This window comes from Triturus cristatus, chromosome 3_2 (assembly GCF_964204655.1).
Source record: "Triturus cristatus chromosome 3_2, aTriCri1.1, whole genome shotgun sequence".
NCBI classification, from domain to species: domain Eukaryota; kingdom Metazoa; phylum Chordata; class Amphibia; order Caudata; family Salamandridae; genus Triturus; species Triturus cristatus.
This window is the reverse complement of record NC_140584.1, coordinates 959,236,832-959,259,385: the sequence shown is the minus strand read 5'-3', so window position 1 is coordinate 959,259,385 and position 22,554 is coordinate 959,236,832. Positions and strand designations below refer to the sequence as shown.

The window sequence follows — 22,554 nt, the reverse complement described above, 5'->3', positions numbered from 1 at the left end:
GCTCAGCATTGACCTGCACAAGATATATTGAAGGGCACACGTACGTTCTATCACGTGAGAATAAAATATAGCGCCATCTATCCACGATAAAGACTCTGTTGTCCCGGTATTGCACTTGGAACTTGCATTACAGGAAACATGTTTCCCCCCCCCCTTTCTTTTATTTGCCTGTGCGACACTGTGCCGATTTGGACAAGGTCCTGAAGAAGGTGGTTCACGTCTTGTGGTAGCCCACCAAAGCGCACGTTGACCTCGTGTGTCCAGACCGTATTGTTATTTTTGTACATCTTTGTGGAAATAGTTTACATCTTTTGTTTTTCCCGAAAAAATCCAGATGTGTACAAATGTCTTGTATGAATGTGAACGATTGTGAGCAATGTATGAGTTGAATAGAAGGTTTGTCATGTAATGGGGGCCAATTATTTTGTATTTCATATTGTATGATTAACTGTTCATATGTATATTCATTATTATAAAAAAGCAAAAAAAAGTCATTTTATCTATATCATGGTATTTAGTACATTGAAGTAAAAAATGAAAAAAAGTTTGTGAAAAAAAATAAATATGACTCCATAAATTCTATTGTTGTTGTAATGTTATAAATATCTGAAGAATGGCACATTTTGATACCCATACCAGATTTAATCTCTTGTAAAAGAAATATAGGTCATAGGGGAGTGTTTTTCTTGTTCATTTTGGTCAGTTTAGTTCTCCTCTTACTCCCAGACCTCATTCGCCCATCAGAGGGGGTCCCTTGCCTCGCTATCGAAACAATGGAGGATCCATAACTGTGTAATGTATGCCCCAGCTCAACTATATACCACATTATGGCGAGAGAGGCCACATATCTCAGCAATAGCTAAACGGTGTTCCAACATTACCCCCACCCTCCCACAAACTGGTGTGTCCTATGCCCAAACTCGCATTGAACTAGTGGTCGGAGCGTGCTTGATAGAGTCAGGGGCTATTTTTCGGCTCAGCAGGTGTTGTGAGTCGAAGGAGGCTGAGGTATTTTCGGCATGTGATCTCATTGAATTCGGTGGACAAGAGGGACACCATCAGTTGCCAAATCCCCCCCCCAAATCCCGATGCGGAGTTTGACTGAGACCTGTATCCGCTCCATCCCCAGAATGTGCCAAAGCCTATGCAAACACCCCGTGTGCGACGGTACTGTCTGCGTCCCCCAATGCGATAAGATATTCTGGAGTGCGGCCCCCAATGCTAGTCCCATCTGCTTCCCTTTGCGGGATCTCAGAGGTAATGTTAACGGATTGGGTAGCCCCAGTACTACATAAGCTGGAAATCTTGGGATCTGTGTCTCGAATTGCTGGTCTATTTCATCCAGAAATCTGGGCCAGTAGGCCGCCAATTCCCTACACTCCCAAAGTAGGTGCACCAGCGTGTCTTCCTTCCCATACCCCCTCCAACAAGTAGGGCTGCGATCCGGATTCCCTTAATGGAGTCTCACCGGTGTCAGATACCAGTACGTGGCGATCTTGAAGGCGGTTTCCCTGCTGGTGGTGTTTCACGCTGTATTTTTGGCCATAAAGTAAATCTCCCTCCATTCTTTCCATGTGAGTTCCCATCCAATTCTTGCGCCCACCGTTTCTGACTGGCTGTGGGTTGTGTAGGGGCAGGCGAACGTAGCATCCCATAAGAATTCCGAAATCACCTTCTTATCATTGCGCTTCATCACCAACCATTTCTCATAGGGTGTCAGTTTCCTGTGAACCTTCTCACGGACCTCTGGATGGAAGAGCCAGTGTCTTATCTAGGATAATGGAACCTTTCTGACTCCGGCAGGGAATAGTCATGTCGTGCCTGGGAAAACGGAATAATCCCCTCTACGTCAAACAGGTATCCTGCCGCTTTGAATTCCGTTGTCCTCCACCCAGGGAACGCCCTCTCATCTAACCCCGGTGTAAATTCCTTGTTGTCGAATAAGGGTGTCATTGGGGACGGGAAAGTTGTCAAAACCCTTTCTGCTGGCCACCCCGTCCCACACCTGCAGTAACGTGTTTGTTATAGGAGAGCCCTGAAGGTTCTGTGGGCGGTCTGCTCGTTTCAGAAAGGGCACTTTCCATAATGAGAGTTCCGCAAGTGCCCTATCTTTAAACAGCCATCACTATTCAGATTCCGGCCTACTCCATTCCACCCTGTATCTTAGTTGAGTCGCCCTAAAGTATTCGACCAGTTTCTGAATTCCCAGGCCCCCCTCCTCCTGTCTCAAATGTCCCAACACCACCCGCATGTGTGGGCGAGCCCTAGCCCAGACAAAATGAATTATCGCCTTCTGTAGTGTTTGGAGTGTCCTCCTTGGAGGCCAGAGTGGTAGTGTTTTGAAACGGGTAAAGCGTCTTGGGTAGAATAGACATTTTAACCGCCGCCACATGGCCCAGCAGTGACAGTGGGTGTTGCTTCCAATTCTGGGGCTCCCTTGTGGCCTGTCGGGTTAGTTTAGAATAATTTAGTGTAACTGTCCGTTGTATAGATAGAGCCAACTCAATTCCCAAGTATGGAATGGACTCCATGATCTTAATCCCAGCAGGGGTGACCCCTCCCATCTCGGAATGTGCTCGATCCTGATTAAGTCGTAGAATCATGGACTTCCCCACGTTCACCCGGTATTGGCAGACCTGCCCAAATATTTCTAATTCCCGCAGGAAAGCCGGTACTGAGCATCCTGGGGACTCAAGTGATGCGATGATGTCATCTGCATAGAGGCTTATGGCATGTCTCTCCCCCCAAAAGGGAATTCCGGTGATGTTCGGGTTGTCCCTGATCTTCTGGGCAAGCGGTTCGATGTAGAGGGCGAAGAGGAGTGGCGACACTGGGCACCCCTGTCGCATCCCTCTCTGGATAGCGAAGGGTCTAGACGATGTCCCATTCACCCTAATGATTGTGGTGGGTGAGCTATAACAGCTGGTTACCCAAGCCCTGAACCATTCCCCCAACCCAAAGTGGACCAATGCTTTATCTAAAAAATCCCATTCACCCCGGGTTAAATGCCTTCTCGGCATCAACCGACAATAGGAGGACGTCCATGTTCGTACAATAGGCTTTATCGACCAAATTAAGAATTCTTTTGGTGTTATCGCTACTCTGTCTATTCTGTATGAATCCCGATTGAGCGGGCTCTGATACCCTGCATCAGGGGGCCCAATCTTGCCGCTAAAATGCCGATAAACAGCTTGAGGTCTACATTAAGAAGGGACACTGGATGATAGGAACCACAGAGGGCTTTATCCTTCCCAGGTTTAGGGAGGACCACTATAGACGCTGAGAGCATCTCAGGAGGGACCGATCCCAACCCTGCAAAGGAGTTAAAAAGTCGCGTCAGGAGCGGAGCTAAGATATGACAAAAGGATTTGTAGAAACCTGCAGAGAAACCATCCGGACCCGGAGATTTTATAAGTTTGAGGCTGGAAATCGCCCCCAATAACTTCTTCTATTCGGATCGAGACATCCAATAACTCTGCCTGTCTGCTATCTAGCTTTGGCATATTTGCTCCCTGCAAATATGTTGTCATGTGTGTTCCTGAATGGGCCTCTCTTTTTTAGAGGTCGGCGTAGAAATCCCTAAACATGTTCGCTATTTCCTCATCTGCCCGACCATCCCCCCCCCATATCATTCTGAATAGATTGCACCTTCGTCTGCTGGGTGCGGACCCTAAGTTTAATCCCTACCATGCGCCCTATCTTGTCCCCCCCGACATAGTAGGTGTGTTTAAGACAAAGCGCTGCGTATTCGGCTCTATCAATGTCCAGCCCCGCCAATTGCGCTCAAGCCGCTTTGAGCTGTCTCCAAACTCTCGGCGCCCTGGTCCTACTGTGCACCCGCTGTAGTTCTGTCACTTGTGCCACAATGGTGTCCCTCCTCTCTTTGTGCTCCTTGTTCTCTGCCGCTGAAATCGTGATCAGCTCCCCTCTCACCACCGCTTTTAGGGCCCCCCATAAAGTAGGCAAGGAAGGGTCCACTGTCGTTAACATCTAAATAATCTTTGATGCATTTATGAATCTATCCCTTTACTGATTCCCTATGGAGCATGCTTTCTTTGAGGCGCCAGCCTCCCACCCGCCTCCGTGCTAACGGCAACCGAAGGGATACTGTCACTGTGTCATGGTTGGGAAAGCGCAGTCGGTGATATGTCCACTTCTCCCACCAATTCTGTTGTGCCTATCAAGTGATCGAGTCTGGCATATGTACCCCGTGCATGTGAATAGAAGGAGAATTGGGAAGTCTGTGGGTGGGCCACTCGCCACATGTCAACGAATCCTCTGGCGCAAAGCCATTCCTTCCCCTCACTAGACAATTCCCCGGTCTGAGAGAATCGTTGGCCTGACCTGTCTGTATTGGCTTCCATAACTATATTAAGATCTCCCCCCCCCCCCCCATATCATCCACCTCTCTTGCTTGCTGAGAACTTCCGATAAGGCCGCCTTCGCAAATTTCTCTTGTCCTTAATTGGGTGCATACAATGACCCCACCGCAAGTGTGTGTCCCTCTAGATGTATCGTGTAGGCCAGCAGCCAGCCCTTTATCTCCGCAGTCTTGTCCCCCACATTCCAGGGAAATTGTTTAGCAACTAAGATTGCCACCCCTGTTTTTTATCTGATGTGGAAGAGAGGAATTGTTGGGGGAACGTTCTCGATCTCATCCGGTGCCAATCCCTGGAGAGAAGGTGGGTCTCCTGAATGAGACATATATCGGCTTTCAGATTTTCCAAATATGATAGTGTGGATTTCCGCTTAATGGGGTTGTTAAGGCCCTTCACATTCAGAGTAACAATTTTCACTGTGGAGACTGCCATGGTATTGGGTCAGCAGGTGGTGTCCGCCCTCTTAAGTCCCAGACACCCCTTCCCCTTCTAGTGCCCTCTCCCTCGCCAATTGCCCCTTCCTCGTTCCTCCCATAGCAACATCTCCGGACACATCAGTTCATTCCAACCCCCTCCCTAACCCCAACTTAACATCCCCGAACCCCCCCAGAATGTCCAGGGCCGGTCACGCAAACGCGCGCGCCCTTAGGAAAGAAAGATATTAAGAGCATATCGTGGCTCAAGGTTCCCAGTCTCCCCACTCCCATTGACCACCCCCCCCCTCCCCCCAGCGTCGCTAGTGTCTATTTTCTGCATGTTATCCTACCAGCATTTCGGAGCTATCCTGGGAGGCTGTGTCCTTGAGCACCATCTTGAGCACTGCTTGCCTTTCCTGCACAATGGTTAAAGGGTTCAGGACCCCTCGGTTGCTCTGTTAGGCGCCTCCACCGTACTCTCTGCCATTCATCGTGCGCGGGGGGACGGGGGTTTGTGATCTGGCTTGGGCGTTTTCTCTTCACTTGGTTGATCCAGGCCTAGAATCTTGCAGGTGTCTTGCAAAGATTTGAGTTGGTGTAGTTTGCTGTTCCATTTGAAAATCAGCCCAAATGGATGGCCCCAGGAGTATGCTATCCCCTGATCTCGCAGATGCCCGGTTACCAACCGAAACTCCTGCCGTTTCTGTAGAGTTATCAAAGCCAGGTCTTGGTAGAGGGCTACGGGGTGGCCCTGATATGAGATTGTGTGCTTCGCCCTGGCTTTCCTCAGTATATGCTCCTTGAGTGGGAAGTCCGGTAGAAAGGCCAGGATATCAGGCGGGGGGACAGGAGGGGGGCGGCGCCCGTCTTCTCATCTCCACTCTGTGCCCGGTCTATTCGAATGGCAAAGTCCTCCGGGGCCCCCAGTATGTGTCGGAAGATACCCTATAGATAGCAAATCATGTCAGAGCCCTCTTCGTACGAAGGAACTTCCCTCACGCTTATGTTCCGTCTGGAGCGTTTTTTCAGGTCTTCCGCTTTGGCTTGGCGGTCAATCTGCTGATCCCGCATCTGGAGCGCTTCCTGCTGGAGCTGTTCTATTTCCTCACCACTGGCCTGGTCCTCCATTGTAGCTACTCGTTCTCCAACTGCGTCCACATCCATCCGGATCTCCTTCACCTCCCCCGCGAGATCTCTCTTCAGTGACTGGAAGTCATCTCGTAGGATATTGAAGTGTCTCGAGGAAGGAGCGGGTGACCGGGGCCTCTGTGTTTTCCGCCTCCTGGTCCGCCTGCTTGGACGGAGACAATCTGTTCGCCACCGTATGATTGCGGGGGTTTGGTCAGCATGTCTTTTAGTGACAGCTCCTTTTTCCCTCGCAGCAAGGACATGCTGGCTCCACACTTGCATGCTCTGCCTCAGCGGTGCCCTGTCACCTCTCCTGTGTGTTGGTGCAGAGCTGGCGGCCTGTGTCGTGGCCTGTTCAGCACCTGAGCACTGCCTTCAGCCGCTTCAGGTTAGCGCCACCTTGCTCCTGCACTGATACCTCTTTAGCTTCAATGCTGTGCCCCTCGCTGGCAGCCCAGGGGGTACTGATGCCCTGCTCTTCCGCTGCCTGTGCCGGGTTCACAGATCCAGTCCCGGTCGTCGCCTCTCCTCTTGAATGGGCCTAACTGCTACTGGCCTTCCCAAAGGCCCCTCGTTGTAGCTGGGAACCCCGCCGAGCCTGTGGTATTCCAGGCACCTCCGGTGACTCTCCTGCCCCGGTAGCTCCCTGGCCGTAGCCTCAAATGTCTGCCACTAGTTGTTCTCCGAGTCTGGGTATTGTAAGGCTGGGCCGCTCCCATCGCTCTGCCCTTCCGCTGTTTGTGCTCTCTGTGTTTGCCCTCCACCTCTTCTCCGGCTGTCTCGCTGTCTTTTACCCCCGCCGGCGTGGACGCTCCCCTCACTCTCACAGGCCCGCTGCGTAATCCCCATGCCTCTGTCGCACCGGGTCCCCTCTGTGCAGCAGCCTTGTGTCCGCACCTCACCTGAGTCACCACTGCGGCCTCGCGGCCGCCTTGGTGCACTAGGCCCCTCTCGGCCCGCTGTCCCAACTCCCAGAGGTGCTCGGGCCTGATTATGGTGGTGGTGCTGCGATTTCTCACCTGAGGAGCCTGTGTCTTCTCCTCTGGTCTACGGTGAGCTCTTCACAAGGGCCGTGTATGTTAGCTTGTGGGAAGTCCCTCGCCCCGTCCGGTCCTGCCTCCAAACTCTCCAGCGTAAGCAGGGGCGGCAGTGGCCCAGTTCTTGTGTGCGCCTTCCGCAACTGGTAGCCCCCAGGGCATCCCCGTACTCGCCGTCTCCTCTCAAAATCTAGGCTTCCCCAGGACCGCTTGCCGCTCGCCGACGTTCCATGTGGCCTGCACCTCCCGGGCCATATATGGTCCACTCCTGAGGCCCCAGGCAACACTTCCAGTCGCTACTCGCGCTCTGTCCCTGTGAGTTTCGCAAGGTTCTGGGCTCCGGTGATCACCAGCGCTCTTGTCGCTGGATTGCTTTTGGATGCCTTAGCAACTCCCGGGTTCTGCCTTCGATCCAGCCGCCTCAGTCGCTGCTGAGAGCAGCCGATAGGCCTCCAGGTAGGGCAACAGACGTACAAGTCTCGGTTGCTCCGTCCCCCAGGCTTGCAGCCCGCTCTGCTCTCCTCTCATTGCTGGAGGGGCAGCCCCATTGGGAACTCCCCGCGTATCAGCGCCGGGGATTTATGCCTTATGTTCTGGGTCCCCGGTCCTCTTCTTAACGAGCCGTGGGTCACCTCCGACTCTTCGGGCCACGCAGCTTCACTCTGCGTTCCGTGCCTGCTATGTAAGGGGCACGTCCCTCTACTGGCCCGCGGTGACCCACCAGACCCCTCTTCACTGCCCTGCCACCAACTTCGTGTGGTTGGGTGCCCGATCTCGGGTCCACTTCCGCCTATTGTCTCCCGTGGTGAGCCTCCCTTCACTTCAGCTCCCGGGCCAAGGCGTTGCCCCAATCCCTGCCCCTGCCCACGAGCGCCAGTTGACAGCTCTGGCCGATGCTCCATCAGGCAGGGCCGCTGCAACTCCACTGATCCCGGTTCCGCTCCGACCACGCAAGTTCCCGGGCTGTTTGCGGCCCACTAGGCCTCCCTATGGTCCGTGCGCCCTGGCACCCGCACTTGCCGCTCCAACACTGTACTCCGCTCCGGGCCCCCTGCCAAGCCCCTCACCTTTCCCCGCAACTGCCGATGGTCTCTCATCTGGCCCCACTGGGCCGCTGTCAGTTCTCCGGCATATTTTGCGCTCCTATCGGCCTCCGCCAGACCAGCCGGGTCCGACTGCCATTTTCGCCTCTCTGTCTCATGGCTGGACGGGACACGCTTTCGCCCTCAGGCAGGCCCCCAGCCCCGATTTACTCGCTGTCGGTGGTGCTGACGGGCCGGAGATGTGTCCCCCCCTCCCACCACCTCGAGTCCGGACGTCTGGTGGGTGTAACTCGCTGCTTTGGGCCGAGTTGGGCACCCGGGAGCTGGTAGACGATGTGGAACACGTCTTACCCGCTCGCCATCTTGGCCACGCCCCCTTCAACTTAATTTTAGAGCTAAATAGAACTCCAAGAAGTTGGAGAGGAGACTGAAGTGCATAACCAGGGACTCCCATACAGTCTGTGGGGCAGAAAAACAATGATCTATTTGAGGCACAAGACTGTTAATGGATGTAGACATGTCTGATTCAATTCTTACAACAAGTGTACAGTATTCTTTGTGTAACATGGACGTTAAACTAAAACAAACCTTACCTTCTCCCTGTCCATCTTGTCATTCATATTCCATAACTGATCTCTCTTGATATAAGATGACGCTTGTTTAGAAAGTTGATCAACAATTGATCATCCAGAGTCGAAGTTGGATTTGTTTCAGCTGAAGTTACCAGAGATTTTATTTTATTTGTATTGAGGATGAAAGTTGGGCCTGCAAAATCCTCAATTGATCTCGAATCCTAAGAAGGGACACTTGTCTGTGGACAGCCCAATTGATCTTCTTTCAGGATGAGTGCTTTGGCTTAAGGCACAAATTAGACACTCAATGTAGGCACATTATCCTCCATTTTGCAAGCTCTCCTTCATTTGAATTTGAGATCCAATAATTATCGTCTACCTAGCTTTTCAGTGTTATTGTCAAAACGTTCCTGAGATTTCTTACTATGATTGGTTTCCTCTTCTGTTGCTAGGGCATTCTTTCTGCCTGAACCGAGGGTGCTAGACGAATTTCTATGACCATACTCAAAAGCAAAGTCCAAAAGAGATTGTATCCTCGGATGGCAAGATTGAAAAGTTATATCTATAAGATTAAGGGGCAGTTGCAACTAGTGATAGCATGGTCAACACTTATTTAAATATTTGCCTTTAAATGCGTTTTGCATTTTGTGAAACTGTGTTTGTATGGGGTTCAGTGCAAATGTTATACATTATACCAACAGTATTGTATCTCACAGATTATTTAATTTGAACTAGGGAGACTTAGTGCTTGGTCAAAGATCACTGCAGACGGGCTATGTATGGCTTGTTGGTGATACTTCTGACTTATTTGACACAAATATACTTCTTGGCTTCTTTTTAGATATGCTTCCAAGTTTCTCAACGCATCAGCATTCAATTGCCTAGCTTTGTTAAGGGTTAACATAATAAAACATATTTTTCCCATTCCCCCTCATATGAGATATTGGCTTCAGGAATGCAAATTAACCTTCCTCTTTTATGTTGCAGGATGTTTGTGGGCTGCTTGTTCAAGCTTGCAGACTTGTCCAGCTTAATCAGGAGCATCTTGTCAGCAAAGTTTGCCAACTTATTCATCATTTGCTAAACAGGTTACAGGTGGGTTTCTGAATCTCTTCTGCCTCAGGTGATAGATGAATAATATTCAGCTAGCCAACGGTTGTCCTACAATTGGTTACTTTGAGGCGCTTTAGATTTCGCTATTCCCTACCATAGTCAGCAGTGACTTCAGTTTGGACAGCTCCGTGATTATTGGGAATTGTTGCCTGTTATGGAAGACACTGTTTATGGCTTCTGGCCCTCCTTCAACTCAAGCCCTTATATCCGGGTGGTGGTTTGAATAGGTTGAGGGTACTGTATTTGGAAAGAATATACTCAGAGGTGGTAAATAAATATTCACAATTGTTCCTGCAGTTCCTAATTTATAATTTTATATTTTCCAGTGCATATTCATGCATTTCCCTTTTGATTTATGTTGCATTTTAGAACATCATTTTGACTTTTAAAATGCAGATGTAAACTATACATGTGGGGATAATGATCCAGTTTGTTGACATATTGTCACATTCTGTTTAATGAAGATCCTCTTTTTTTTTTAATGGCCTGTAAACTACTTTGTGATCATGAAATATAGAATGAACAATGGTGTTCTATATTTCGTCAATTCTGTAACGAAAAAACTTTGTGTTTTTTTCACCTTTATTTAAAAAATGTTTTGGACAAAGTAATGAAATGCCTTTGGCTTCTATAGTAGAACTTTACTTAAGCATTCCCATGCATTGGAGTACGCTATAGAAGTACTTGAGGCTTCATTTTAAAATTTTGCTCACATAAATAGTTCCTCACCCTTTCCATTAGTGTTTCCAATTGACGATAATAAAAACAGTCTTTCTTTGGTTCACATTTGTATGTCTTGGATTGCTCTGAGGGAGTTAAAAATGTGTTCTTTGCGTCAGTTTGATAATTCCTATGCATACTTCCCTTTAGTTGGACATACAGAGACCAACTTTTGAGGCACACAAAGAGGCCTATTACGATGGCGGGCGGACATAGTCTGCCCACCACCATAATGGAGCGCGGGACCGCCCGCCGAAGCTGCGGCGGTCCCGTCATGCACATTAGGATGCGCCCGCCACACCGGCGGGCGTATCCTGTGTCTTTTCCATTGCGGGTGGATCTGCTGGCTGCAGACCCGCTTGCAATGGAAAAGGACTGTGCACATCATAGCCATGCACTACATGGCAGGCACCACATGGTGCCTGCCACGTAGGGCATGGCAATGAGGGGGGGTACCATAGGTACCCCCCCCCCCCCCCCCCCACTTTACCCTGGGGGCCCGCAACAGGCCCCCAAAGCAAAGACTGTATGCCAACATTGTAATATGGATGGCGGCGCCGCGGACCCCCCAGCCATTATAATATGGTGGGGGGGTCTTTGCTGTGTGGATGGCAGGCGGATTGCCCCCGCCAGGCCAGCAGTGACTACCGTCGGCCCGGTGAGGGCGATCCGCCCGCCATCCTAATGGGCCCCTAAGTATTAGATAACTTCTGATTGTGCTGTCCGCCCTTGAAAATTGAATAGGAGAGTTTTGTTTTTTAATTTGTTAGGATGACAAATGTATGTTTCAAAACATTGTTGGTTATTTGTTTCCCTGTGTGGCGAAATACTGATGTTGAGGAAGATGATCACCTATTCCATTCCTACATCGTATTTATGTAGATAAATGGGCTTAGCATCAGCATGCAATAGCAGTGCAAGAATAATTGTAGCCCTTCCCACATGCTTTTTGACATAAAGTAAAGAAAATTGCAATAAAACAGGCGTTTACATTTATCACTGATTGTGTTGGCCAATAAATAGCGCATGAGATATTAGCTTCAACGTCCTTCATTCAACAATTTAGTAGCAGTAGCGCATTTAAAATGTAGAAGGACTGTAACAGTCCAACATGCGGAAAACATTAAACCAAATGCATAACAAATACATTTTGTATGGCTTTACCACCCTTATTTCCTATTTGGAGAGAACGTGGCAAATGTAATAACCTCTGTTCATGATCTGTCACTTGAATTTTATTTTATTACGTACTCTTCTTTATGGGGATACAAGCTGTGATCCTAAGATAGAATTACTGTAATACATTTTAATTTGATGCTGCAAGTTTGAGAATGGGATTGAACAAAATATCCTTGACTACCTAGGTAATAAAAACAATAGTAGATCGAAAACTGCTGGGCAAACGGTGCAAAGCATTTCTCTTTGTCCATTTCATTTGCACATCAACCTAGTGGGTATAGTTTTTCCTATAGATAAATTTTTAATTGGAGCATGATTCATATGTCGAATCTGTTAAATATTCTGTTCTGTGTAACCCTTTCATGAAGTTAGTATACTACTGGAAAAGCAGAAGCTACTGAACACTACTTCGCGTAGTCTGTTTAATACAACTCTCTTGAACGTTGTTTGGGGGCTTAATAGTGTGTTCACTGGGAAGATATTTATAATTGATTATGAATTATCAGGAAGACATTTTTACTTCTTCCTCTTTTTATTTGTACTTTTATAGTTGAGAGGGAATTCACTGTATCTATTTTTGCTTTGTGAATATCATTAATGTGAAAGGACATAAGTTAGTATTAATACTAAAAATGTGTCCATTACTTGAAACTTTATACCAGTCTCATCGTTTTGTAGTGCTGTCACTTACAAATCATTACACTTACCCAACTGGTTATTGTGTTTTTTACCCTGAATTATGAAAGTAAGAATCTGCACTGTTGAGACTGGATCATTTATCATGATGGTTGCATGTAGATCTTTGAAGCAGGTGCATTACCCGGCTGCACAGCATATGTAGCAACTCTAAAATACAATTATAAGCACAGCGTACTCTTGATGGCTGAAAAAGTAACATGACGCCCCTCAAACGGCTTATTTTACAACTCATTTTTTAATTTTGATATTGATAATTAGAGTAACATTTTGAAATGCATTTATTCACTTTTTCGTTACAGTACGTCATGTGTTACACACAACGAATAAGTATAGGGCACAATGAGAATCATAACTCAATAATAAGTCAATACATGCACACTGGTAAAGTTAAAAGAAAGAAAATGCAAATAAGTAAGAAAATGCAGCAGCAGTAACATTATGCATCAACTCAGTTCGTGTGATAATTTGAGTAAATTTTAATTGGATAATATAGCAGCACCTGTTGTGTATCGTATGTAAAAATGTCAAAAAAAGCTGATATAAAATACTGTATAAATAAATATAATTATTATTCTTATTAAGTTGGCATGTGAAAGGCTTGAATGGATACTTGTCAACCTATGTTTTTATCTTCCTATCTAACTAGGACCTATGTGTTTTCAATTGTCTGTATTTTAGTCTCAATTTAACTTGACACATTTGGAGAGGCAGCATCGTTTTTTACAGGATACACTTGTGAGATACATCCTTGTTAACATTTGTGTTTATTTATCACAGGTGATCGTTGATGAGCAGAACTTGGATTTTCTTCTCCAATATTCAATTTCTGCTTTAAAAAAGTGCAGTTCGTGGACCCATGTAGAAATTCTTCAGGCCTTGGCAGCCCTTGTTTATAACAATGGACCAAAATGCCAGAAGGTGAGGTAATATTATGGAGCTTTACTAGTGAAGGACATTTCTTGTGAAAATGTGCCTATTTTATGACTGACAGAGTTTATTTGCTTTTGACAGTTAGCATGCCATCGCCTGCATCTGAAACCGGCAACATGAAATGCATGTAAAAATAAAAAAAGTGAATAAACCTTTTTAGGTCTCGCTGAGACAGCGCTTTAGCGCTGCTCTGGCGAGACTTATAGTAAGCGAGTTTTGGAAGTGCAAACGAGTGCTTTCAGGCCTCCAAATACAGTGCATGTGCTCCGGGCGCGCGCACCATTTGGCAGCCTGAAAGCACTCGTTTGCACTTCCAGATCCCCCACCATTAGGCAGCCTGCACACCATTTGCTTTCACTTTCGCCGCTTGTTTTGTTTGGCATTACCCACTTTCAAAATGTTCCCATGGGTTGTTTGGTCCGAATCGAAATGCACCCTCCACCTCCTAATGACTGACTAACATCTAAATTCGGCTCTTCTTTGCGGACACGAGAACTCATTGGTGCACTTCGAGTCTTGCCTCAGTCAAATCACTTGACTTTTTATTTTTATTTTACATTTTACAGAATGATTTTCCAACTTTGCAGGATCAAGTCATGATAATCGTGCATTTTAAACGAAATCACTTGCTAAAATCGAAGATCCCCTCTTAAATCATATTCACCATCTCCTCTTTTCTGAGATTCCTTGTTTGGGGTTTGGGGCCTAAACACATGCGCTGTTAACATCTAGTGCTTGTGCACATATTTACTTCACTAAAGCACACGCTGTGTGCACCCATATACATAGTGCTACTGCCCGCCCCTTCTTCCTTTTCTCCTCCCCCTCCCACTTGCCTCACATTATTACATAGTAATCAAAAAAATCTTCTAATGAGGCCATAATTTTATCGCGCTCTGGAGCCTTACATGTTATCATGTGCTGTGGCATTATATTAAGCTAGTGCTAAACATTGCCTACTTCTCCGTAATCCTATTTTGTTTAGCAGTTTTATGCCGATTTTGCGTTGTATTAGGCAAAACTGTTGGGTCGTAGTCAAATTAGCTGCGTAATATTAGTACATGCAAGGAGCTTAATTTAGGGCGGTGCATGCCGAGACTCATTTCTTTAAGTTTTGTTTTTAGTATTTAAATGGCCGATTAAATTTTGTTTTTAGCAAAAATTAAATGCGTTTATAAACCAATACTTTGAATACACATGTTAGAACTGAGAACCCGGAGATGTTCTTATGATGGGAAAAGCCTAAACATTGTGATAAAAGAATTGCCTTTACAAAAGCTGCTGCCATTGCTTAAACTGTTATCCTCTTCCTACATTTTCCGGTGCTTGTTTACTGCTGTCCTCCCTTAGGATGTTTTTACGACCACCTTTTAACTTGTCGACACATGTTTGTAGTCTCCAGACTTGTTAGAACAACAGATAAGGCTGTGGAATGGCTCCAAGACAGTGTCTACTTAGTTTCACCACAAACCCCCCACCCACTTAGCCTTAGGCTGTTTCTAGGCAGTCAGACGAGGTGTTTGTAAACAAGGCTGCTTCTTCTCCATCCTTGAGGTAAACACTGCATACTCCTTTGTAATCCTATTTTTTTTGCCAAGTTTGCGTTGTATTAGGCTAAACTGTTGGGTCGTAGTCAAATTAGGTGCGTAATATTAGTACGTGCAAGGAGCTTAGTTTAGGGTGGTGTGTGCTGGGACGCTTAGCACTGTTTTAAGCTTTTTTCCTTTAAACATTGTAGTCACAAAAGGACTTATATTTTTAAGGTGCTTAAGCATGGAAATTTATACAAGCCCGTAATGTTAGCGCCGCCAAGCAGGGATAGGTTTGTTAGAAATTCTTTGGGGAATAGGCCTGCAGTCGCTTTGTATTTCCAGACCGGGACATATATATTTTTTGGGGCCTAAACACATGTGTCGTTAACATCCAAAGCCTGTGCACATATTTACTTCACTAAAGCACACGCTGTGTGCACCCATTTACATAGTGCTTCTCTCCGCTCCCTCTTCCTCTGCTCTCCCCCTCCCCCCCCCCTTGACTCATCATTACGTAGTTCTCAAAGAAATCTTCTAGTAGGGCCTATATGTTATCACGTGTTATCACGTGCTGTGGCCTACTCCTCCGTAATCCTATTCTTTTTACCATTTTTATTATTATTTTGCGGTGTGTTAGGCAAATCTGTTGGGCTGTAGTCATATTAGGGCCGTAATATTAGTACTTGGAAGGAGCTTAATTTAGGGTGGTGTGTGTGTAACACTTAGCATTTTATTTTAGCTTTTCTCCTGTAAACATTGTAGGCATGCAAATATTTTTAATTTTAAGGTTCTTTGGCATGGAGATATATACAAGGCCCTAATGTTTGTGCCTGTAAGGAGGGACGGGATTGTCCGAATTCATTTTAGGATAGGTGCGCATTCGCTTTGTATTTTGCGTCTGGGACATGTTTTTTTTGTTTGGGGCCTAACACATGCGCTGTTAACATGTAGTGCTTGTGCACATATTTATTTCAGTAAAGCACACGCTGTGTGCACCCATATACATAGTGTTACTGCCTGCCCTTCCTTTGCTCTCTCCCCCCCCTTGTTTGCCTCACATTGTCACGTAGTTCACAAAGAAATCTTGTATGAAGGCCAATTAAGTCAGTATGCAGACGATATGTTTTAGTAAAACTGTTAAATGTACAGCTAGGTCAAATATAGTTTAGAACATGTGGCCTTTTAACTAAAGATTATCCAACTTAAAAAATGCGGCGTTAAAAAAACCGAAATGTTGGTACATGCCAACATGCTTAAAATGCACACTCGCCAGTTAAGTAAGTGTGCAAACAAAAGTTTTAAATTATTTGGAGGGTACACCACTGTACAGCGTGTATATTACACACAAATTACAACAATAAACACTCTACTCCCTAACATATCCTACCAGCTGTAAAAATGCATTACCTTATTAGAAATAACTGTATGCAAAGCATTAATTAAAATTACATGCGCTTTCGGTCTTTTGCTGAAACAACCTTACAAAACTTTATTACAGCCTTTTTTTTTATCGTAGCATTAGATTTTCCCAACTATAGCACAAATCCTTACATTGTGCATTACTGTTACTGCTACCACATCCCCCCTCAAACAGCATACCTTATTTTAGCAACAGGTCGCCTTATCCTGCAGAGCGATTTCTTTGATGAAAACGCCCACAGACGAATTCACACTCAAACATCTACATTTCACTAATATCCACCTAGCTGTCTGTAGGTCACTGGCGCCACCTAAATTAACATACAAAACTAGATGAAAGAACGCAACAATTGACAGGATCAACCGACTGGCATCAAAACAAAAACAAGCATTTTCAATGCAATAGGTCTCGCATTTGCAAAAGTGTAAGCTATTGGCATTGTTCATGACAATGCCTTTATCTATTTTATAAAACAAACACATAAATAAATGCCATTATCATTTACAATGCCAATAGCTAGTGTTGCATTATTATTAGCAATACCAACTGCTCACACTTTTATAATGCGAGACCTATTGCATTGCAAATGCTTGTTTAATTAGTTGTTTAATATCTCTTTGTCCACAGTGTGGGCAAGCATTACCCAGAGACGAGATCCAAAATGGAATCTGGTCCCCTGAGTTTTGAAGGCTCCTGTGGGACATCCTAAGAATTCTAGAGACTCCCATATCCATGTCGACAAATTTCTCCTTGTTGGGATATTCAGCTTATTCCATAACCCTGAAATCGACTACAGAGATTTGTAGATTGTCATGGACATTTGTCTATTAGAACGTACAAGCACTCCCCAGGCTGGGTAACTCCCAGCTTCATCCGAGTTTTGCAATGTGGAATGCGCATCACAAACATCTTTTAAACTGCCTATAATATATGGTCTCAGTATTTTCTCAATTTCAGACAATACCATGACAAATGCAAAAAAGCCCTATTGCCAGCATAAGCCTGACCTCTTATTATTGTAAGCATGTATTTTCTCAGGTGTTATGGATCCGCCCCCGCCAACTTCTTTCCTTGTTACATTTCTAAAAGTTCTGAAAGAACTCTCAAATATGTTTTCCCATTTTCAGTGAATAAGTCCCTCCTCCAATCAGTCCGTTTTCCTTTCTTATTTGACCTAGTGTCTTCTTGCTGCCAAAAGGGATATGTAGATGGTGGAAATGAGAAGTTTATCCTGTTCTTCCCCTTGATATATTTCTCAAATGTCAAGAGTTCTCTGAAAGCCCCAGTAGTCATTGATGGGTGTAGAGTAAAATGCATTTTTGTAGCTAACACAGTAATTCTTTTTTAGGGACCCCAAATTCTGTTATAAATCGCTCTGATATCTTAAGCTGACCATTCCAGAATAATGAGCCTAGCATGAGATGTTTTTATTTGTCCATATGTGGAATCCCCACTCCCTTTTTCACCTTGCTACCCAAGCCCCTGGTGAGAATTCAGTATTGTAAAATAAAAGCGTAAACTGAGAAATGGAAACGCACAGAAGCCCTTTATCACGTCCACCCTGTCCCAATCACCAGTTGTCACTCCGGTTCCTGGTGAGAAGAATAATTCTCAACTTGTTTTTAAAAATATTTTTGCCAGCCAAATGAATATCCAGAATGGGGCATCTGATATCCTGTGGTTTATGAAACATCACTGCTTTGCTGTGCATATCTTACCCCATTCAACATTATGTTTCAGGTGGACTGCTTGGAAGTACAACAGCAGGATGAGGAATGCCACCTCTCCCTTCACTGGAACATAGATGAATTTAACTACCATATGCCCTCTTTATTGCAGTGTAAAACTGTTTAGTTAGTGTTAGCTGTATTAGTAGTGGGAGAGACTGGGTCTTGGATTATATGGGCATTTCCAATGAAGCAATACTGCATATGAAAGTCAGCTTTCCCATATGCTTAATTTGTAGTGTCGGTCTTACTTAGCTCAGCAGGAGGCAATAATTCAAGATCACAATCTGCACTATTGAGGAGGCAATCCAGATTCCCAGATAGGTAATTTGATTAGGAGGTTTGTGTTCATGTTGACATTTGATCTGAGGGACCATTCAGTGAGAATGCCTCAGACGTCTGTAAAGTGATCTTGTATCCTAATATTTTTCTAGATTGTCTGGCAGAAAAGGCAGGGAGGGCATTGGGTCCTCTACTGATACCATAATTTCGCCACAGATAAAGTAAGTTTAAACCAGTTGTCTCCAAATCACATCCCATTGATGTCATTATAACAAATATAGTCTGTAAATGGTTTCAGTGAGCGCAAATGGCCGGGGCGACGAAGTGCTACCCATCCCAGTAATCCTCTTGATTAGGATACCCCTTAACGATACGCCGCTTACCTTAATGTTTGTCTTATGATTCTGGTAGCTGCTTTATGTAGTTCCAGTAAACCATGTAAAACTTTTTTCTAGCATCTAGCTACAAGAGTATAGTGTTCTTGTAAATACTGTCTACATTATGTATGATCTTCTTTGTGTTATCTCCACGCTGTCATCCCTGAATCAAATCCAGTTGGTCTGGGTCAACCAGATCTGTTACCACGGGGTTCAAGCATGCACCAAAATGCCCAAAACATCATGGTGTCTAAATTTATAAGCAATAGAGGCCCGTATCAGCTGCAATCAGTATGGTTCTTTCTTAACTTGGAGATTACTGTTATGGTCACACCCTTCACGAAGTTAATCAAGTGTATGATTTCAGTAATGGAATTAAGTTGTATGACTGGTATCAGTTCCAATATCTTGCAAAATGTTTTGTAAAAGATAGCTGTGTATTTGTCTGGACTGGGCGATTTCTCCAGTTTTAACCTATTTTTTGCACATTATAACCTCTGCTACTGTGGTGGTTTAGAATATAATTCCTCTCCTTAGAGCACATTTCAGCATATTCCTTGGGTGTTGACCTTGGTTTCTACTTCATCCTTGGATATCAATCAATCAATCATCGCATTTATATAGCGCGCTACTCACCCGGAGGGTCTCAAGGCGCTGGGGGGGTCCGCTACTGCTCGAACAGCCAGGTCTTCAGTTGCTTCCTGAAGGTGAGGTGGTCCTGGGTCAGGCGGAGGTGGGTGGGGAGGGAGTTCCATGTCTTGGCGGCGAGGTAGGAGAAGGACCGTCCCCCTGTAGTGGCTCTTTGGTTGTGTAGGGCTTTGTGTGCGTGGGTGAGGAGACGGAAGGTGATTCTCTTGCTGACCGGGAGCCAGTGCAGGTCTCTCAGGTGTCCGGAGATGTGGCTGCGACGGGGGATGTCCAGGATGAGTCGTGCTGAAGCGTTCTGGATCCGCTGGAGTCTCTTTTGGAGTTTGGCGGTGGTTCCGGCGTAGAGGGAGTTGCCGTAGTCCAGACGGCTGGTGACGAGGGCCTGGGTGACCGTCTTCCTGGTCTCGGTGGGGATCCACCGGAAGATCTTACGTAGCATGCGCAGTATGTTGAAGCACGACGAGGAGATGGCGTTGACTTGTCTGGTCATGGAGAGGGAGGAGTCCAGGATGAAGCCCAGGTTGCGTGCGTGGTCTGTTGGTTTGGGTGCGCTGCCTAGGGCGGGGGGCCACCAGGAGTCATCCCACGCGGCGGGTGAGGATCCCAGGATGAGGACTTCCGTCTTGTCTGAGTTCAGTTTCAGGCGGCTGTTCTTCATCCATTCGGCTACCTCTTTCATCCCTTCGTGAAGGTTGGCTCTGGCGGTGGCGGGGTCGTTGGTGAGGGAGAGGATCAGCTGGGTGTCGTCGGCGTAGGAGATGATGTTGAGGTTGTGCTGGCGTGCGATGTCTGCGAGGGGGCTCATGTAGACGTTGAAGAGGGTTGGACTGAGCGAGGAGCCTTGAGGGACGCCGCAGATGACTTCGGTGGCTTCAGATCTGAACGGAGGGAGACGGACTCTCTGTGTCCTTCCGGCGAGGAAGGAGATGATCCACTCCAGTGCCTTCTCCTGGACTCCGATGTTGCTGAGGCGTTGTACTAGGGTACGGTGGCAGACAGTGTCGAAGGCCGCGGAGAGGTCGAGGAGGATGAGGGCCGCTGTTTCTCCGTTGTCGAGTAGCGCTCGGATGTCATCGGTGGCTGCGATCAGGGCGGTCTCGGTGCTGTGGTTGGCTCCGAAGCCAGACTGCGAGGGGTCAAGGGATCCGTTCGTTTCGAGGAAGGCGGGCAGTTGCTTGTTGACGGTCTTCTCGATGACTTTTGCTGGAAACGGGAGCAGCGAGATGGGGCGGTAGTTCTTGAGGTCGGTCGGGTCGGCCGATGGCTTCTTGAGTAGGGCGCTGAGTTCAGCGTGCTTCCAGCTCTCCGGGAAGGTGGCGGTGTCGAAGGAGGTGTTGATGATGTCCCGCAGGTGGGGTGCGATGACAGCGTCGGCCTTGTTGAAGACGTGGTGAGGGCAGGGGTCGGTCAGAGATCCGGAGTGGATGGAGTTCATCGTTCGGACGGTGTCTTCGGTGCTGATCTGAGTCCAGGCGCGGAGGGTGGTGGTGGGGGGCGGTGGTTCGGTCGTGGCGTTCGTCGGTAGAGAGCGGAAGCTGTTGTGCATGTCCGCGATCTTGTTGTGGAAGTAGGAGGCGAGGGAGTTGCAGAGGTCTTGCGAAGGGGTGATGTCGTTGTTTCCGGCGTTGGGGTTGGAGAGCTCTTTGACGATGTTGAAGAGTTCCTTGCTGTTGTGTGCGTTGTTGTCCAGTCGTTCCTTGAATGCAGTTTTCTTGGTGGCGTGGATGAGTTGGTGGTGTTTTCGGGTGGCGAGCTTGAGGGCAGTCATGTTGTCCGGTGTTGGGTCTCTGTGCCAGGTTCTCTCGAGGGCTCGGCAGTTCTTCTTGGAGCTCTTGAGTTCGTCGGTGAACCATGGGGCTTTCTTGCTACCAGGTCTGCTGGGCGGGGTCCTCAGGGGGGCGAGCTCGTCTGCGCAGTCGCTGATCCACTTCGTGAGGTTGGTGGCCGCCTGGCTAGGGTTCGTTGTGCTGGTGGGAGGGTTCATGTTCAGGGAGGTCGTGAGCTGGTCGGCTGTGATCTTGTTCCAGCTCCTGCGTGCAACCTGTTGCTGGTGGTGGTGGTGGATCGTGGTCCTACCGAAGCTGAAGTGGACGCAGCTGTGGTCCGTCCAGTGGAGTCCGGTGGCGGGGCTGAAGGCGATGTCCTTGCTGGATGAGAAGACGGGGTCGAGTGTGTGTCCGGCGTAGTGGGTGGGGGTGGTCACCAGTTGCTTGAGTCCCAGGTTGGCGAGGTTGTCCAGCAGGGTGGTGGTGTTGCGGTCGTTGTTGTTCTCCAGGTGGAAGTTGAGGTCCCCTAGGAGGATGTAGTCGGCGGAGCAGAGGGCGTGCGGGCTGATGAAGTCGGCGATGTCTTCGCAGAATTGTGTGCGGGGTCCCGGGGGTCTGTAGATGAGGGTGCCTCTGAGGGTGGTCTTGGGGTTGATGTGGACCTGGAAGTGAAGGTGTTCGGCAGTTGTCAGGGCGTCGTCGGTGTTGGTCGTGATGCGGATGGTGTTCCTGTGGACGATGGCGATGCCTCCTCCGGTGTGGTTGATGCGGTCCTTTCGGATGTTCTTGTAGCCGTCTGGGATGGCGATGGCGATGTCGGGCGCTGAAGAGGCGTTCATCCAGGTTTCCGTGAGGAAGGCGACGTCTGGTGACGTAGTGTCGAGCAGGTTCCAGAGCTCGACTGCGTGTCTGTGGACGGAGCGGGTGTTGAGCAGGATGCACTTCAGGTGGCTGCTGCTGTTGCTCGTCTTGGTCTTGGTTGGTGCCGGTGTAGTGCAGGTGAACTTGCAGGAGTTGCAGCAGAAGGGTCCGTGGGTGCGTCTCTGGGTGGCTCGGTAGCAACCCGGGATTCTTCCGGCGTTGAGTGCGTAGAGTTCGGTGGCGTCGTAAGTCCGGCGGGTGGGCTGGGGTCTGCGGGGGCCAGGGGTCCTGGCACTGGGCGCAGACGGGCTTACCTTTGGCGCACCTTCGGCGCTCAATCGGTGCTCCCGCTGCGCGCGTCCACTGCGCGGTCGCTGAGGGGGCGACATAAGAAGGGAGCCGGGAGGGCGGGTCAGCTGGGAGGCGGGGTCGCGTCCACCAATGGACTGGCGAGGGGGCGGGGCCGCAGGCAGGAAGCGGCGGGAAAACGGGATCGGGTTGAGCGGGCGGCCCTGCGGCGGCTGGGGCGCCGCTCTCGGCGTCGGTGAAGAACTAGCAGAGCAAGGCCCTGGAGCAGGAACGCGGAGGAGCGAGGGGGCAACCAGGCCAGAGGCGCAGTGGCTGTTTTATGTAAAATGTCTGGTAGGATTCTCTTAAGGCTGCTGCTATATCCTCATCAACTCTTATCCTTCACCCCGATCCTTCACTCTTTCTCTCAGCTTTTC

At 47.7% G+C, this 22,554-nt stretch overlaps 1 protein-coding gene across 3 annotated transcripts in view; it reads left to right on the top strand.

Annotated features, from left to right (window-relative positions):
• HEATR6 (HEAT repeat containing 6) overlaps positions 1-22,554 on the top strand; it is a 403,026-nt gene that overhangs the window by 7,396 nt on the left and 373,076 nt on the right. For all 3 annotated transcript variants that reach the window (XM_085649503.1, XM_085649501.1, XM_085649502.1), the window contains exons 2-3: positions 9,563-9,670; positions 13,064-13,204. In XM_085649503.1, the coding sequence (XP_085505629.1) occupies positions 9,563-9,670; positions 13,064-13,204 (249 nt within the window). The remainder of the gene's footprint in view (positions 1-9,562; positions 9,671-13,063; positions 13,205-22,554) is intronic.